The following is a 19,387-nucleotide window of genomic DNA, read 5'->3' on the forward strand; positions in this document are numbered from 1 at the left end:
TTCAATATTGAGCTAATTTTAAATAGTGCAGAGTTATACTCACTAAAACTTTCGAAGTCTTGCAACCTTAGGTGCAACCAATTACGATGAGCTTTTGAATGGATTACAGTTTTCTAGTACTCATATCTCTCCCTTAAATCATCCACAAAGTAAGAGGATCTTTTACCGTGAGATACTCAGTTTTTAATTCTTCATGAAGATGGGGGGCGAAGAAAAATCATTACCTTAGTGTAGTCCTGCCGAGACTCGTGATTTCCTTCTTTGACTGTATCACCCAAGTTCATCGCATCCAGATGGATCTCAGCATTAAGGATCCAAGATAAATAATTTTTTTTCAAAAATGTCAAGAGCAACAAATTCTAATTTTGTAAGATTTGACATTTTCTATATATATGAATCAGGAAAATAAGTATGTTTATCTTGTAAATAAGAAATACGTTCACAAAATCATGAGAATAAACACATAGTTTTATCAAGTAATAATCAGTAATATAACCTTTCATATTCATCTTGGGGACTACAAATAATATATTGAAAAATTTACTTGAAGTAGAAAACTATTAGCTTCATAATCGACAGAACCTTCATACTGATAACGTGTTATAAAACTAAAAAAGAAATAATATTGTAAGAGAAAGACTTTAAAATATTCATTAACTTAGAAAACGTGATACTCGTATAATGGAACGATACCCATATTATAAGGTGACTAAGTCGGTTTATGGGCATATGGCTTAAGTCAGTTTTGATGGCTTAAAGCGGTCATACATATATGAGTTGGTTACAACAATTATTATTATTATTATTATTATTATTATTATTATTATAGCACCAACTATTTAAGCACAAAAAATAAAGCAAGTTAAATTTTCAATAGTTTAACTAACCATATTTGGAGGTAAAATTTTGAATGACCTAAACTGATTTTTTTCGTTCTTTTTGGAAAATAAAATGATAACGTGAGAATCTTCATTAATTAACGATTGTTTTTTTTTTTTTAAGTAAAAAGTATTTGTATTAATCAAGTAATCGTTTCAGAGTTACATCTTTTTTCAATCTCTATGCATTCGGCTATACAAGCTGGTGTTTCTTCCATCCATATAACCTCTGTGTCTAACTTTAGAGCCTCCTTAGCTAAACTATGTGCAGCTCCATTAGAACTTCTGTGTATGTACTGAATCTTCCACCCCACCTGTTGCTCTAACAGCTTCTTCACGTCTAACACAATGCTTCCATAACATGGGAAATCTGGCATCTCCTCATTAACAGCTTTGACTATTGTCTGAGCATCACCTTCAAACCAGACTCGGCAGAAACCAAGGTCTCTACACAATTCCAAGGCTTTCCAAAGAGCTAAACATTCAGCCATAGCTGGAATTTGAACATGAGGTCTCTGATCACAACATGCAGTGAGAAGCTCTCCCTTTTCATCCCTTATAACAATCCCAAAACCAGCTTTTCCTTTTTTTTGATCTAGAGCTGCATCCCAGTTGACTTTCACACTCCCTGCAGTAGGTTTAACCCATCCAACTTGTCCCAACAGACCTCTAATAGGATTTGGGTGTTCTGCCACAACTTGGGCCATCTGAAATTCTCTGAGCTGCTCTGTTGCTATATTGATAAGTTGCTTAGGTGGCATAAAACTGTTTTCAAAAACGAGCTGGTTCCTTCTTAGCCAGATTCTCCACATTACCACTGCTACTTCTTCCATTTCCTCAGTTGTTAGGTTCTGTGCCATCTTCTCAATCAAGTCCATTAGGCTCTCTTCCCTTATACTCCATTTCTGAACTCTAGCACTTGATTCTGTCCACACATCAGAGGATGCCACACATTGCCACAAAGCATGCATGACAGACTCCTTATGCACTTTGCAAACTGGACATAGATCACTTTCCATGACTTTTTTTAAATCCAGGTTGCTTCTTGTGGCTACATAGTTGTTCCCTGCTTTCCATAAGAAAAGCTTAACTTTCTCTGGCACATTCAGTTGCCAAATTTTGCCCCATCTCTGATCTTCTTTGGCTTCTATTGAAGACTCCCCTCTAGACCTTCTTCTTCTTTCCATTTCAAGAAAATATGCACTCCTAACCGAGAAAATTCCTTTCTGTGAAGGGCCCCACACCATTTTATCTTCTCCACCCATCTTGCTCAATGGAAGGCTGAGAATTTGCTCCACTTCAGTTTCCACAAAGATCTCTCGAATAAGGGCCTCATTCCAGATTTTTTCCCCTTCCACTATCAACTCTACCACCTTTGCCTCTCTTTGTAACTTTGATACTGGAGATTGTACACTGAAACTAGTGGGGATATTAAGCCATTTGTCTTCCCATATCTTTATGCTCAACCCATTTCCAACTCTCCACCTCATACCTTCCCTTATTAGATCAGAAGCCTTGCAAATACTTTTCCAGATGAAAGAGGGACTTCTTCCCACTTTAGCTTCCAAAAAAGAGGACTTGCTAAAATATTTTTGCTTGAAGATCTAGGCCACTAGACTTGTAGGGTAAGTAAGAATTCTCCACCCTTGTTTGGCTAGCAAGGCCAAATTGAATGCTTCCACATTTCTGAATCCCAATCCCCCTTTATCTTTTGGTTGCCCTAATCTGTCCCATCTAGCCCAATGCAAGCCTTTTTCATTTTTCTGATTACCCCACCAGAACTTGGCCAGCAGACCATTTAATTCATAACATAGTCTTTTGGGGAACAAAAAGACACTCATGGTATATGTAGGTACGGCTTGAAGGACTGCTTTGATGAGGACTTCCTTCCCTGCAGCTAATAGGAAGACATTTTTCCAATTTGACATTTTTCTCCACACCCTTTCCTTAATGCCTCTGAAAGTGAGATATTTTGATCTCCCAACTACAGCAGGAAGCCCTAGGTACTTCTCATATGACCCCACCATTACTGAACCACCAGCATCTTTGATTTGGGACTGCATTGTCAACTTAGTATTTGAGCTGAAGAAAATGGCAGACTTTTCCTTGTTCAACACCTGACCAGAGGCCTTTTCATACACCTGTAGGAGCTCATGAATCCTGAACCACTCCTTCACTGTTGCTCTACCAAATAGAATACAATCATCTGCAAATAACAGATGATTGATTCTAAATCCTCCCCTGCCCACACTCACCCCTCTTACATCCCCTCTCAAATCTGAGAAATTGAACAAAGTTGAGAGACCTTCGGCACACAGCAGGAAAAGATAAGGAGATAAGGGATCTCCTTGTCTTAAACCTCTTGAGGGATGAAAAATGGGGCCAGGCTGCCCATTAACCAACACTGAGTATGATACTGATCTCACACATCCCATTATAAGGTTGATCCATTTAGCATCAAATCCCAGTTTCTTCATGACAGCTTCCAGGAAGCCCCACTCTACTCGATCATATGCTTTTGACATGTCTAGCTTGATGGCCATTGTTCCAACTCTTCCTTTTTTCCTAGCTTTCATAGAGTGCAACAGCTCATATGCTATCATTAAGTTGTCAATAATCAGCCTCCCGGGAATGAAAGCACTTTGGTTTTGAGAAATAATAGCATTCAGGAACTTTTTCATCCTATTAGCTAACACTTTTGACATGACCTTATATATAACATTACAAAGACTAATGGGTCTATATTCACTAACTTTTACAGGGCATTTAACTTTAGGAATGAGTGCAATGAAGGTATGATTAATAGAAGGGGCAAAAAGGTTACCATTCAGCCATGAGAGAACTGTTGTACTAACTTCCTCTCCAACAATAGACCAATACTTTTGAAAAAAACAAGCTCCAAAGCCATCGGGTCCCGGGGACTTGAATGGTGCCATTTGATGGATGACTTCTTCAATCTCCACTCTAGTAAATTCCTTGTTCAAGCTTTCATTCATTTGGTTGGTAACTTTAGTATCCATCTGAGCAATGCACTTCTCTACCTCTTTTGAGTTAGGATTTGTTGAAATGAACAGCTTCCCAAAATAAACATTGAAAGCCACCTCTATCTCTTCTTGACTAGTCCAGCTTCTACCATCTTCATCACTGACTTTTAAAATTCTGTTCTTGCTTCTTCTTTGAGAGGCACAGCAATGAAAGAATTTAGTATTTTTATCCCCTAGCTGGTACCAGTTTTGCTTAGCTCGTTGTCTCCATTTCAGATCCTTCTGTTCCAGCAGCTTTTCAACCTCCCTCTGCAGATTCTTAATTACTTGAATATTCTCTCTACATTCCTCTACTTGCAGCCTTTCTAGTTCTTTTGTCTTTTCTTCTAGTACCTTCTCTGTATTAGCTCCTTTATGTCTACTCCACCTTATTAATGATATCTTACTTCTCTCTAAGAATGACTGTAGGTTGTGATTCCCTCTATCTTTCCAAACTCGCTTCAGAACCTCAGTACATTCCTCCTCTAATGCCCAACTGGCTTCATATCTAAACATCATTTTCTTTCTACCCCCCACCTTCCTATCTTGGTTAATAAACCATAGTAGAGGTATGTGATCTGAGCATCTAGCAGCCAACACCTCAACCCAGCTTTCCTTGAAACAACCTTTCCATTTTGCATTGACCAGGGATCTGTCTAATCTCTCTTTGGTGAAAGTGTCATCCTCATGTCTATTACTCCATGTAAACTTATCCCCCCTCCAACCCAAATCAAACAATTCACACTCCCCTAACACATTTCTGAATTTTGCCATTTGACTTTCCTTTCTTGGTCTACCACCCATTTTTTCATCATGTGTTACTATTTCATTAAAATCTCCAATTATTCCCCAGCTTATGTTATCATCTGGTTTGAGAGAGGAGAAAAACCTCCAAGATGCACCTCTCTTACTCACATCAGGTTCTCCATAGTAACCTGTTAGCAGCCATTTGTCTTGCTTATTCTCATCTAAGATCCAAAGATTTATATGTCTTTGTGAGTAATTGGCCACCTCAGCATTTATAGATCGATCCCACAGCATGATCAAGCCTCCCTTCCTTCCCAAAGGTTCATCAGCATTAATTAATGATTGTTGAACTCTTGAAATCATAGATCTATAATAGCATAGAAGAAGTCTATTCAACAATAATGGTTTTGTAAAGCTTGACCTCGTGATTGTCCATGTCATTAAATATATCTTCTATCTTTGGGATCCCCAATATTATGTCCATCACAGAATAATGAAACTTAAATTGGACAAATATTCTCATCTCATTTCACTTGGTAATCTTTGCTTAAAACTTTTTACTAATTTTATAAATTGATAATATGTTGATATTTCTTTCGCGAATATAAGGACATTAAGAACAAATAAATATCCCCACTCTTTCTCGCTAAGAGGGAGCTACACAAAGTAATGATTTTTGTACAACCCGATAAACGTGTAAACCCATAGCCGGAGGCCATGGTGATTGATGTGGTTGCATTTGTTTTGAAATGCCCGTTGGGGAGATTCAGTTTCTCACCGCCATTGGACTAAAGAATGTGGTGATCATGGGCCGCCAACGCTTCGAATTTTTACTTTACTTTCTAGATGAGTATCCCAGCAACTAAATTAAGAAAAAACAATAAGATATGCGCATTGCAGTAAGATATGCGCACGCATGCTTATGCATGAATACAATTTCTGAAAATAAGAAATAATTACGGGAACAAGAAAAGGCTTTTCCCTCTTTGGCTGGTCAATCCCGCAAAATGCTCTTGAATTTTGGGATCCAAGAAACGAATACTACACGCAGCCAAACGAAGAAACTTTTATTTCAATGTAAAAGAATTAATTATAAAGATAACATCGACAAATTGTAAGCTATACCTTTGATTAATTACATATCCAACACATTTTCAGTATTTTGGTAGCAGTCTTGAGTTCGGTGGATCCGACGAAGTGAGAGGAACTGTTGAGAACTCGGATTCAAGACTTCCACGAGAGGTTAAGGGGCTAGAATTCTGGCTAGGCGAGAAGTTTAGTCTTGAGAAACTCGATGCTGTAATAGAAGTGTTTGGTCTTTGGTCGGCCACAGGTGGACCAACAATCGCAGCATTTGAACCTCTTCCATGTGAATCTTCCTTAAATCTATTGGCATTATTGGCCATTTCCCTTCTCTCTCTTTCTTCGGTTTCCTTGAGAAGAAAATCGACCCATAGATCTGCAAAGGACTGGTAGAGAAGAGGATGCTCTTTAATGCACCACATGCAAACAGTGGAGGGGAGAAAAAAGCAATACAAAAAACACCCAAATACTAGATGCATTTATGTGAACAACAGACAATTAATCTCTGGATAAAAATATTACTTGGTTGTCAGATGCTGTGCTTGCAGATTCGGCCGAACCCCCTCCCAAGATGCCACCAACTAGGCGGCCAGGTAGCCCTAGCACTCCACGTACAACACCTTTGCCTGCACCTTGTTGAGCACCACCTATCCTCTGTTTGTCTTCATCAGAGAACCCCAACATACGAACCATAAGATCCAGAACCTGCCCAAATATATAATAAACCTGAGCTAGCAAGATGATTTAATTTTTTGACAAGCCAACTTAGGCAAAAGCTGTCAACAGGACAACTACTTCAATCGGGATGAAAGATCTGTAAGCAACTACATTCCCCTGTAAAAACAGTCCATAAGACTCAGACTGGTGCTCAGCTGTGGATAATGCAAGATGCATATTCTATATTGGTTGTTGCGGGGAACTGTCAAAGTCAAGAACTTTTTCAGCTCAAAAGGGTTCCAGCCTTGATAAAGTTTGGTCTTGAAAGAATTTGCCCATGAAGGCGTGGGATCTCAGCTAATTTGTGTATTCTCTGGTTTTTGTAGTTCCTTGAATTTCTTTTCTTTTCCCCTTAGGTTTCCCTCCTTCCCTGAGAGGACAGTCTTTTGTATTAAACTATTTTTCAATAGGTTCATTTCTTTTGCTATAATGATGCCCAACATATATGCATACAAAACATTCTTCAATAGAGCCAAACCATGAAACTTGATAAACCAGACAAAGTCAACGATGACAATCAGGTTCAAGTCATCCAGTGGTATAACCCACATAAATTGGGTATGAACAATCCGTTGCATGTACCACAGATGACGAGAGTATCAATATCCCAGCATGCATCCATAAGCAACTAAAATAGTATTATGAAATATACATACCTCTTTGCTGTGGTTTCTTTGGAAGTAGGTCACCAGTAACTTGATGACAATCCGCCTGCACACATCACCAGTCATATAAACTATATGTTTTCCTCACATGAGGCAATGTGGTAACGACAACCAATTAGTAGAAAACCAATAGTTAAAAGAGGTTTGCTGAAACTCATTGAGACATCTACTCTGTATTTTGATTGCAACTAGAACAGTGGGAAACCCAGAAATAACCCATGTTGAAAAGCAAGAATTTTAATTCAAAATTAAATCCAGCTAACCTGTCAACAAGAAAATCTGAGTCAATTGACATCCTATTAAGCCTAGTCATACTCTGCTCAAGGGCACGCCGCAATTTTGCATTGTCTTCCTCAAGCTTATTTACTCTGCTTTTCCATTCTGCTAGTGTTCTTTCAGATTGGGAAATTGTGGCCAAAATTTCATCCTTCTCCCCCTTCAATACCTCAGCTCGTTGATCTGCATCCTAGGGATGATACAGAAAAGAAAAAACCTAAGGCCAAGAGTGACATTTAATGACATGAAAAATATTCCCAGCCTATAGAAGTTATGATAACCTTAATTTCGACAGGACAAATAAGCTTAAAAAGTAATGAGAATTAAAATGATCAAGGTAGCAGGAAAAAATGCATCTATTCAACAGAAGAAATATATGACTAGTACAACAATGTCATTGTAGGCTAATATAGGAAAGACTTTTAACAGGGGAACTACGAAGAGTTGTGGTCTGAGTTGTTCAAGGGAACCCAAGTCCTTTTAGGCTACTTTGAGGGAAGCTGGCCATTTAATTATTTTTTTAATCTGTAAACAAAATTTTATTGATAGTAGGAATTGGCAAGAGCCCAAGCATATGTGACATACACAAGAACATCGCCTAAGCGTGCTAATTTGGTGATATAAGGAATTCAGGAAAAGTCGTGCCATTAAAATCAATTACAATCGACCAACGTAGTAAAGTAATGAAAAAGAAATTTCTAAGAGGAAGCTGGCAACTTATAAAATAATTTCGATGAGAAACTGATCTATATACTATCGATGACCACTTTTACTAATCAATGACAATGAAAAAGCTTTTATGACACAAATTCCCCACACTCCCAACTGAATATAGCTGTAGCTTCAAATAATTTAATTAAAAAAAAAAAAAAAAAAAAAACCTAGCTACAACAAGAATCCTTATAAACAGGAAAGAAATAGTGTTATTTTAACTAATCAACTGATTGAATCCTAAAAAAATGTCAAATAACCAGCTTGAGTTATAACATAGTTATTATGTTGCATCAAGAGGGTGCAATGAACTTTCAGCTAGCTCAGAAATTGAAAAATACAGAAGTAACACTGAAAGAAGGGACGCATACTTTCAACAACTTAGAAAGTTTAGCTGACTCTTCCCTTGCCCACGCCAAATCTCCTTCCAAATGTTCCTATAAAAATTTATTCAAACTGGCATAAAAACCATCTTCTAGAAAAAGCATGGCTCTTACTGACATGTCCAAATAGCTTGCTTTATAAGGTGAGAAAAAAAAAAAAAAAAATTCATTAAGTATTAATGTGCTTACCTTAGCTTCAATTTCAGCATAGTACTGACCAAGAGCAGTTTGTAGATTAAGAAGCTCAACATTTTTGGCATCAATTGTGGCCAAACGGTTGGCAAGCTTTTTATTTAGGTCATCAATAATTTCCTTTGACTTCTGAATTTCATGGTTGTTGATCGTCTTAATTTCCTCCTGACTTGCAATGGCCTGCTTCAGCGCTTTCTCCAAGTGCAATATTTGAGCTTTTTGATATTCATTATTTTCACGCAGCTGTTCAATGATTTTGCTGTCCTCATCCATTTTCTCAGACTCTTCAGACTCCTATATTATCGGAGAAAGAAAGCTTGAAAAATATAATATATTGTGATGTAGAGGATGCCAGATCTACCTAGAATCTCACACAAGCAATAGAAAGTGAAAGTGATGCAGTGAACGAAGTGAGAGTTAAGAAACCAGTTCATGGAAACTTGTGGTCCATAAAGGAAAATTCGAAACATTTTGATGTACGCTGGCTCTGAGAGGAACATAATACCAGTCAAGTGTGAGTTCTATAGGAAACTGGGGCATTAAAAACCAGCTTATTAGATTAAAAAAAAAAACAAAACAAAACTTCTTACGTGGCTGCCTCCTTCCAATGGTATTTACAAGCTGACAGAGCTCTAGAGGCAATCCTGGAGAGACAGATTGTGGTGATGTGATTAGATATAGTGATGGGTCCTTTGCAGCTGGTTTCTTTTTGTATCTTGGAATTGGCACCAACACATGCAAAACTTTCAGCTTTGAAGAATGGGCCAAGTTTATGTTATCACTTGGGCATTTTGTTATTGGAGGTGGAGTCAGATTCTCTTCAGGTGGTAAAATGGTTTCTACATGATAATATTTGGGAAGGCATCATTGCTTTAGGAGAGGTTCTAAATTTCAGATTAAGTCATGTCTATCGAGAAGGAACTAGTTTGGTAGATGGTTGAGCTCCTCTTGGGGATTCTAATTATTCTGCTTCTCTCCTTACTGCTCAGAGCCTTCCAACACCTCCAGATGGTGTCTCTTTTTACACTGAATAGCAATATTATTATAGGACATAGGTTTTTCTTTGTTATTTCAACCAATACCTTAGTTGGGTTCAGTGATAAGTTTTATTTGTAACAACATGGCATCCTGCTGATAATAAAAAAAAGGGTATATTGCTGCTATAACCACCGCATTCCTCCACCACAAGTGAGAATTTTTTATAAAATTTCTGAGGTAATCTCTTTTTATAAAAATAGTATAGAAATTTTATTGTATTTAATGTTTTTCGAAAATGTCACAACTGTAACAGAAGTGCCAAACTTGCAAACCAAACAAATAGGAGTACAAGTATTAGATTTCTGCTTTAATATATTATGTTAAAGCAGAAACCAGAAATTTCACATTGCAGCAGATGTCATGCACAGATGGACAAATTGACGGGTGGTTCTGCTAGAGATAATAAAAGAGTTATAGACACTTGACCTTTTCTAACAAATGCTGCTTAAGACGGGCCAATTGTTGCAATGCTTTGTCCCTTTCCTGGCGTGTTTCCTTCAAATCTTTATCCAGTTTTTCCAAACTTTGCTCCATTTGTTCCTTTCCAGGGAAACTTCCAGATGAATAGTCCTTCTGTGAAGAAAAATAAGTAATTAACTGCTTTAGGAGACAAGAAGATGATACAAGTGCATACCACAATGATGTATAACAACGCCAACATCATTACACACACTTACAAGGAGGAGGAATGTGGGGAGAGGGGGAGAGAGAGAGAGAGAGAGAGAGAGAGAGAGAGAGAGAGAGAGAGAGAGAGATCCATCTTAAGCACAAACAACAGAAAAATAAGGAATGATGTTCCCCAACAATTTCTATACCTCATTCAAAGTAGTTGTATGTTTACTTAAAGGCTGGGAAGCATCTGATCGCACCTCAGTTTGAGCGTTCCTGCTCATTTCCAGAGCAACCTCGAGTTCATTTTTCTCCATCTATAAAATTATGACATTAGAGTGAATTTGGGTGCACCGTTTAATAAAAAGCAGTATAAAATATTGAGTAATAAGACATGATGCACTTCATAAGTGAAACACAAACGGATATCTACAAATTAACAACCTTAAGACTATTGTTTTCCTTCTCTAGGCTTGCAATTACTCTTTTCAAACTTTGTGCAATGTCATCAGCGCCTTCCTCCTTCCGTCCTTTGAGCTCCCTTTGCAGTTGCTTTATTTCTGAAATTTTCTCATTCAACTCGTTTCGTATGTTGTTCATCTCCTCAGAGGTCTGCTAACAAAGAAGAGGATATGTCAGACAAAATACATAGGTCAGGACAGCAATGGGTCATCTAGAAAAGTAAATTGAAAAAATAATTAAGAAACAAAATTTTTTTATCAGTAATTAACATGCAAATCTTGAAAAAAAATAAAGAAAACAGAACGTAGAAATCAAACATGAGAATGTGTGCATTTAGAATCAGACAATACACTAGTTTATATTTTCATACAACATACTGAATATAGGAAAACTTATGGGTTCTATGGCCTTAGAAGTTAGAAATGACAATAAGAGCAGTGCTACTCTGCCGCCTGAGTAGCACCACTCATTGTTACCGCTAGCACACTTTTGCACTTTTTTTTTTCAGTTTTCTTTTCACATTTTTTTAATATATTTAAATATTTAAAAAAAATACACCAATGCACTTAAAATCACTTCCTTAATCATTAAGTTAAAAAAAAAAACTGACGAGCGGTCAACTATAGCAGTAACAATGGGGTGGCATGGTAGATTTATCCATGACAATAATAATGTCAGCCAAAAGTATTAAGCCAATCATCAACCAATATCAAAACTCACTCTGTCCCTGTCGAATTTCAGTGATTTGAGCTCCCCCTGGAAAGATTCCTTCAATTTCTGTTCCTCTGAGGATGCAAAAAGAAAAGCAGGCATCACAAAACAAAAGATTGTTGAGAACCATTTCTGGATTTTCAGACCAAGAACTGTACCTTGTAATTTTGACTGAATATTTTCCAACTTTGTGCGTTCTTTTTCAAGTTCCATCCTCAATTGTTTTAACTCATGAGTGACCTGCACTGCTGCAGGAGACCTATTTTTCTCTTCTAGCAAATCTGCAAGCTCCTAGAAGGCATTCATATATCTGTTGTCAAGTTCATTCATCATTAAAAGAAAAGAGTACAGCAAAATGGGAAAAAAATGCATTGTGCCGAAACACATAAATACATTTGTCAAATCAAGTGCCATTACCACCCCCCCCCCCCCCCCCCAAAACCAAAAAAAAAAAAAAAAAAAACGCATTTGCATTTGTAGTCTGAGTAGAGCTCTAGATACAGCCAAAGGTGCTTTAAAAAAAGGATCAACGAAAAGTAATGAAATAGTCCATGCAAATAAAATAAAAATGAAGTTGCTCAAACTTCCTAGGAAAATACAAGAATTCAGAATGAAAGGTGCAATTACCTTCTCCCTCCCAAGCAAGTTTGAATGTTTTGCTTCCATCTTACTTTGAGTGACAACAGATTGAACAGCATGTGTGATTCCATTGCTTATTCCATCCTGTCTGGAGACAACACCATTGTGTATCTGGTTTCCAGCATAACGGTTTTTTGCTTGAGTTGTGATTCTATGCTGTCGGTTGGGTGATTGATCAGCACTCCCCTGAAATTCGCCAACAATTCAGTCAATACCCACTACCAAATCTTTATATATATATTTGATCAGATATATATATATTAATCACACATGGGATAAAACCCCACATTGTAACAACAGGGCAAGATAACTTTTATCCTTTGCCTCAGTCTCTTCCAGGACACAGTATGGATGGAAGAGAAATAACAAAGGGTCGCAAAGAAGAGAATAAAATCATGTAGTAACGGCAAATCTTGATTGACTTTTAAACTGAGAAATAAAATTAAATGCCCTTACTGTCACATACTAGGCCGTTTCAAGAAAGAAGACTAAAAAAGCTCTTCTGATATTGCCAAATGCAAACGTTCTTTTGTCCTGTTATAAGGATGAGGCTTTTCGGTATATGGGAGATTAGGGTTTACATTTTTCTCACTACTGTTATCCTATAACAACATAAGAACACGCTCTTAACTCAGACACAACCACGTATCAAAGTCTTATATTATCTGAACATGCATGCAGCTACAATACCTGCCATTGTACTACCCTGTAGGAAATAAAGGTTCCCAAACCTTTTGCTCTTCTTCACAAACATGGCATCATTTGTAACCTTCAAGGTTCTAACTTCAATAGAACAAAGGAGCAATCTTATCAAAGCGCTGAGGGGTGCAACGCGTGTATAAATGAAGTATATAAAAGGACAAATCCAACTAGCGAGAAGAACAAGAGGAAGAAAAATCCTTGAAACCTAGAAAGCTAAAAATTGGAAGCTGTAATGAAGGGAGTTAAATATTATGACTTCTAACTTTGTCATTGTCCTCTCACAATCTTAAATAGTATGGAAAGGAAGTAACTTCCAAATATACCACATTAAAGGTTGTGGGAATATCCTCCAAACTTCTAAATTTTTGTGACTTCCAAAAGGATTCAACCAACATACCAACTACTCCACTATCTGCTATGACATGAACCACTCAATCCCAAAAGTTCTGAAAATCACTAGACATCTCACAATGTAGCAGAAGATTATCGATGCTGCCCCATTCTGCTTACACATAAAACACTAACCCATAATGACAATGTTCTGCTTCCTCAAGTTATCCATTGTTAAGATCTCCCTAAAGCTGTCATCCAAACCAAAAATGCTACCCTTGAAGGTGCCTTGTTTCTCCAAATACTCTTCCAAGGAAATGATGAGCCAAGTGAAGGGATAATCACACTGAAGAAGGGTTTAAACTCAAATATTTTCAAATTCAAGAAGTGGGGATAACTGGTCTAACAAGGATCTGATAAATTTTATCATAACCACCTCTTCTCCACCTAAAGGAATGCAACCTGTTAAAGAATGAAGAGAACAACTCCACCTCCCAATCATGTGTTGATCTGATTGAAGTTATGGCATGTTGTCGGAGATTTGCAGATGTTCCGCAACCAAAACCTTCTCATAACAAGATATATGAAACAACTTCAAGAAAACAGTCTTCAAAAGCTGGTCCCCGCACCAAACATCGTACAAGATCTTGTTTTAGACCCATTACATACATCATAACAATACGAGATAAGCCCCCCAGCTACTACTTTTTTTCCCACGCCCCAACCCCAAAAGGTCCATTGACCTCATTTGAACACCATCCTCACGTCATGCTATCATATTTGGCTTCCAACACCAATCACCACGAAGCTTCTCTCTCCATGTCATAACGCAAACTTTGTTATACAAAAGAAAAATCCTAACCACCAAACCACCTAACTAAATTAGAGTGCAAATCTTGGACCACTGGATTGGGTGGAACTTGAACTTATTGTGAATTCTTCCCCACAAAAAATTCCTTTGAAGCTTCTCTAGATGTTTTGCTACACCAGCAATGGCGAAAAGACACAATAAATATGTTGGCTTGTTAGAAAGATCTTAATCAAAGTAACCCACCACATTTGGATAAATATAATGTCTTCCACCCAACTAGGTGACGTTCCAACTTCTCCTAATGCTATAATCAATGGATTTCATCTTAAACGATGCCCTTGATGGGAGACGCTGATACTACTTGGGAAAAGATGACCCTACCTTCATGTTAAACACTCAATATCATCTACCACTCCAGTTAGTACTAATTCTGACTAGGCCAAATTAATTTTCAGTTCTGAAACAACCAAAAATTTTAGGAATAAATAGCGCAATAATAGATTTGATCCTTTATAGCCTAAAAAATAATCAAAGTACCATCAGAAAATAGGAGATGAGATAGGATAAGCTCTTCATTTTATCTCGTCCCCATCAAGAAAACTGATAGGGGCCCCCTCTTTACAACAGCTAACAACTTTATACTCAGTGCCTCCATTAAAAAAACAAGTTGGACTTTATTAACGATAACAAGAAGGTTTTTCCCGAGTATATATATAAGGCCTATACATGAGAAACACCAATCAAGAAAACGAGCAAAAAAGTAAGAGGTCCTGAAAACATGAATAAAAAGACAAAATGAGAAGACATCCAGTGATAAAGGTTTTTAAAGAAGAAATCCTTAAGGTCATGTCTGCCCCCGTCTTCTCCTTACCCTCAAAGCTTGAGTTGTTCCTCCCTCTCTAATCACTGATCATACTAAGTTGTGACCGGTGCTTTATCACCATCCAAAGCATTCACCACTTGAAAAAACTAACTCTCATCAAAGGCTCTTTCCAACCACATCATCCTCTTCATCGATGAAGTCAAAGCTAAGACAATCCAAAATTGGCCCCAGTAAGCCTTTATATGAATCACATCAAAAATACCCCTTGTGCAGGATTAGTTTATCCCATTATCTCATCCACTCGTTTGTTATCCAAAATTAGTTTTTCATGATACACAAACAGCCTAAGATATGCAGCCCATTTTGACCAAATTTTGGTTTTTGAGAAGGGCAATGCTCAGTTAGTTTTTTTTAATTTAATTCTCAGTTTGATGCAGAGTTGTTCATTACCAAATGAATAATAATCTAAACTGGCCCCAAGGATAGAAATTAACTTAATTTGGCTCCGCATATTATCAAGTTATTTTTTCCTGTCTCATCAAGTTGTTCTCTTTCCTTGATTTCCAAAACAAGAAATATCTCCCATTTGTGACCTTTCTTGATTTTCCGAAAATTCTTCCAACCCAAAACTAAAACAAACCTACAATCTTCCCAACCCAACTAACTCAATTTATGGGATTTTTTCAGCTGGTGTCTATAATCAATAGGTGATTATAAGCTTTCTCCTTAATTTCCCAATAACAATTATCACATAATAAATGACATTAGCTACTCATTAAAAAAATGGCATTAACAAAGGCTATATAGGCAAATGTCTAACAACTCATTCACCAAATAATGTCAAGGACTCAACTATACACGTACAACTCAGCTACAATGAGCAAAGAGCAAAGGCACCTCTCTAAGTGACACAGAAGAAGTTGAGCTCCCCATGACATTAATGCCGTCATTGTACACATTAAGCACAACATTGTTTAAATTCTCCTCCCAAAGCCGCAATCACGTTCCACATCATTCATGTTTTCCCATAAGCCCAACATCAAATCCATCATTATCTCCAGGTTTTGTAGGAAAAGAATGCTGAATTTACAGGCTATCAAATAAGTTTCGAAAATGAGTGCCTTTAGATGTGTGTGATACATAATTGGATGGGAGGAATTTTGGGGCTCAATGTTTTGGTAGGAACTTTAGAAGATATGAGAATCAGTGATAAGAGTAGCGTAGAGTTTCACAAATCATAATTAAATGAGATATGCAAGTTTCTAAGCAGAGGAGATGTTATGTAACTAATCAAATGGGAGATTTGAGCAAATTTAGTTTGGCCAGTTACTATTTTGCAACCTGATAATAGAACTAGACAAGAACCTAAGCTGTGTAATAAATGCAAATCTAGGAAAATAAAATAGTAGCATTCATGCAAATACATAATACACTTCACTTACAACTCAACAACTACCTTGTGCACATTAATGCCATTTGCAAGTGCTTTGGCACCTTCATTTCCTGATGCATTCTGAGCTGTATTGGTTGAATCCAAATTTTGTTTCAAAGATCCATTTTCTTTATTCAATCTAGATATCTGATCCTGCCAACATGGAGGAGGGGGGAATTTTATTTTTTATAAAGTCAAATGCCTTTAAAACAGCAGTAACAAGTAATTGGATAAATATTGAGATTCTTGCTGGCATTGGAGTACCTCCTTTTCTTTCAACAAAGCAGCATAATTAACTGATAACGCTTTAATTTCCGCTTCAGAATCCTGAAGTCTCTTGATTTCAGATTTGTACCGCTCAATCTACAATAAGCACAATATCTTTTAACCAAAATCAATAACAGAAAAATTGATGCTTGATCCGCTTTTACAGCTACATTTTGCAGCATACCCACAACGGAAGCCAAGGTATGCATGAATCATACAACAAGCAGATATGAGGATAATATAAAAACTAAGATTTAACCTTCTCCAGGGCATATCTCAAAAAAATAAAATAATATCACATCTAATTCCTACTAAGCTATTTGTATTGGGATGTGGGCAGGCAAGTGTAAGCCTATCCAGATGGTGCACAAATTATAACAGAGGCTACAACGAGTAACATCACCCTTCCAAGTCCAAACATGAGAGACTCCAAATTATCTCATGATATAACACACTTTTATCATCGTGGGCCATAAATTAGCTGAAAGCAAATCTGAGAAGTTCACAAAAACTCACTTGATAAAAAATTCAAAATATACAGGCTCAACACTCACAATTGCAACTGTAAAATTAAACACTTAGAAGCAACTGTCAAAATACACATAAAGATTACAAGTGGAATGCATTATAATTTCTTCATTGAATGTTTCAAAAACATCTACTTAATTCCTGGCAACAATCCACTTATTTGATATGCATCATGATTGACTCTGATAGACAACCAAGCATCATCTGAGCTTCCTACTACTTTTATCACAATTGCAAAGAAGAATTCACCTGATCATAAACATATAATCTGAAACGAATATGTTTAGTCATAACACATTTTTTTTCTTTTTTGATGACAAGAGATCCACCCCGGGGAGGCTAGCACAGCAACCCAGCCATGACCTCCCACTTAAATCGCAGTTTGATCCCAGGCGGAATCGGACCTATGACATGGGGCTCATGCAAGTTCGCCCTTACCCACTTGGGCTACCCACAAGTGGGTGTTTAGTCATGACACATTATATCATATGAAAGTCGCAGCTCCTTCAACATCAAAAGATCTTGAACATCTTAACCCTTGCTCGAGAAAATGTGTGTATCAATATATAAAGAGAAAAACGGGCTCAAAAAATTTTTTGAATTAGCTGTAGAGTGATGAGGATAATTCCCCTTTCTGGTCTGCCTGACCAATCATTCCCAAAAGGTCCTATTATCGTTCTGTACCATTATGGTAGGAGATTTGGGCAAAATATGTACATCATCGGGAATGAAAAAAAATCAATTAATTCTCATTTGGTATTTTGGCTTAAATTCTTTGACTACTCGAGACTCAATCAAATCCTCTCTTTTGAGGATTGAATGCACTCCTATAGCTCCATATTTTAGTAATCTCTTGTTTTGTTCCTGAAAATTCATGGAGTAGCCCATCCCCTAGCTCCAATTCGGAAGTGAAATGTTAGCTTAAATACTAAGCAAAATCCAAAATGAATTCCCCAATAAATCCCATAATGACAATCGCATACATTCTAATCCCTACGAAACCAAAATGGCTTACATATCAAAACAAAAACAACCTTCTTACAGTTCACCTTGCCACAAATAAAAATAAAAATAAAAATAAAATTACAAAAAATTACAAAAAAAAAAAATTGATAAGTAATAAGATATTTTATTGAAAATAAAATTACAAAATTAAACCAAATTCCTTACTAGAAAAAAAAAAAAAATAATAATAATAATACAAGAGCTCAGGGCTATACCTCGAAATCAGACGGGGAATCGATCCCATTCGCCACCGGAGACCGCGAGACCGAATTAGAATGCGCGAAACTGTGGGAACTCCTCCGATCAGAAACCGGAGAATCGTCTACTCTATTGCGGGAGACATAGATCTCGAGCTCCCCATCGTCATCGTCGTGGACATCGAGCGCGATCTTGTTCAAGCTCTCCTTCAAATTCGCAATCGAGTTCCACATCATCCAAAGGTTTGCCCAACGCACAAAGCCACCAAATCTACGATTATGCGCAGGTTTTGAAGGAAAGTGACGTTGAATCTATAGGCAATCGTATGAGTTTGAGTGGAGAATCACCTCAGGGGTCGATGCGAGAGAAAACTGAACCGGCGAGGATTTCTTTGGGACTCAGATTCCGGAGAGTAGGAAGTTCTGATAGATCTGAGAAGAATAGGAGCGTGGGATGGAGTTTCGTTTCATAAATTGTGAATTACGTACGTAAAAGGAAATTAATAATTTGAGGAGAAGACAAGTTATGCGACTAATCAACATATGGGAGATTTTCCATCCAAAAAAAAAAAACATATGGGAGATTTTGGTAGATCTAAAAGCCTGACCCGTTACCGATAATTTCACAACCCCATTTTGTGTCGTAAACGACAGGCTTGTACAATTGCTTAGCATTTTATACTTGTCGTTTTGCCCCGTTCGTTACTTTTTATCGACAAAAGCAAATGTCCTAATGTTGTTGGAAGCAATCAAGTAAATGAATTTACGAGAATTTATCCTCTAATGGGATTGGGGAGGTAAATGAACAGGTTCATACAGTTGTTCACATGATACTTGCTTAATTAAACTAACTGAATTCAATTTTTGAAAGAAAAAACACAATTGTGAAAGTCGAAACCCGTTTAATTAAAAAATGGCACATATTCGATTAAACTAAATTTTTGAAAGAAAAAGCACAATTGTGAAAGTCGAAACTCGTTTGATTGAAAAATGGCACATATTCGATTAAACCTAACTTGACTTGATTACTAACTAGCTCCTTAATCAATATATAAGACCAATTAATCGTCTTAACTATTATATAGGAATCACAATAGCCTAAATATTTTTAGAAAAATAAGCTCTACCTTTTCTCTCGAAACCCAAACCGAAAAACCA

At 37.1% G+C, this 19,387-nt stretch overlaps 1 protein-coding gene across 5 annotated transcripts; it reads right to left on the reverse strand.

Moving 5' to 3' along the window:
* Positions 1 to 5,457: 5,457 nt before the first annotated feature.
* On the reverse strand, positions 5,458 to 18,822 carry LOC122310601 (golgin candidate 4-like). Of its 5 annotated transcripts, none has more exons than XM_043124638.1 (16): positions 18,248 to 18,822; positions 16,497 to 16,595; positions 16,254 to 16,385; positions 12,123 to 12,320; positions 11,654 to 11,786; positions 11,505 to 11,569; positions 10,767 to 10,934; positions 10,529 to 10,639; positions 10,140 to 10,286; positions 8,673 to 8,969; positions 8,472 to 8,537; positions 7,377 to 7,579; positions 7,105 to 7,159; positions 6,254 to 6,436; positions 5,774 to 6,117; positions 5,458 to 5,689 (listed from the first exon to the last, which is right to left on the reverse strand). In XM_043124638.1, exons 1-15 carry the CDS (start codon positions 18,464 to 18,466, stop codon positions 5,803 to 5,805), a joined length of 2,391 nt encoding a protein of 796 aa, XP_042980572.1. In that variant the 5' UTR covers positions 18,467 to 18,822; the 3' UTR covers positions 5,458 to 5,689; positions 5,774 to 5,802. The 5 variants fall into 5 exon arrangements, with proteins under 5 accessions (XP_042980572.1, XP_042980583.1, XP_042980562.1 ...); XM_043124649.1 differs by having other exon boundaries at positions 5,688 to 6,117; positions 18,248 to 18,500; positions 18,578 to 18,822; XM_043124628.1 differs by having other exon boundaries at positions 5,688 to 6,117.
* Positions 18,823 to 19,387: the final 565 nt, after the last annotated feature.

Source organism: Carya illinoinensis, chromosome 1, assembly GCF_018687715.1.
Source record: "Carya illinoinensis cultivar Pawnee chromosome 1, C.illinoinensisPawnee_v1, whole genome shotgun sequence".
In the NCBI taxonomy this organism is placed as follows: domain Eukaryota; kingdom Viridiplantae; phylum Streptophyta; class Magnoliopsida; order Fagales; family Juglandaceae; genus Carya; species Carya illinoinensis.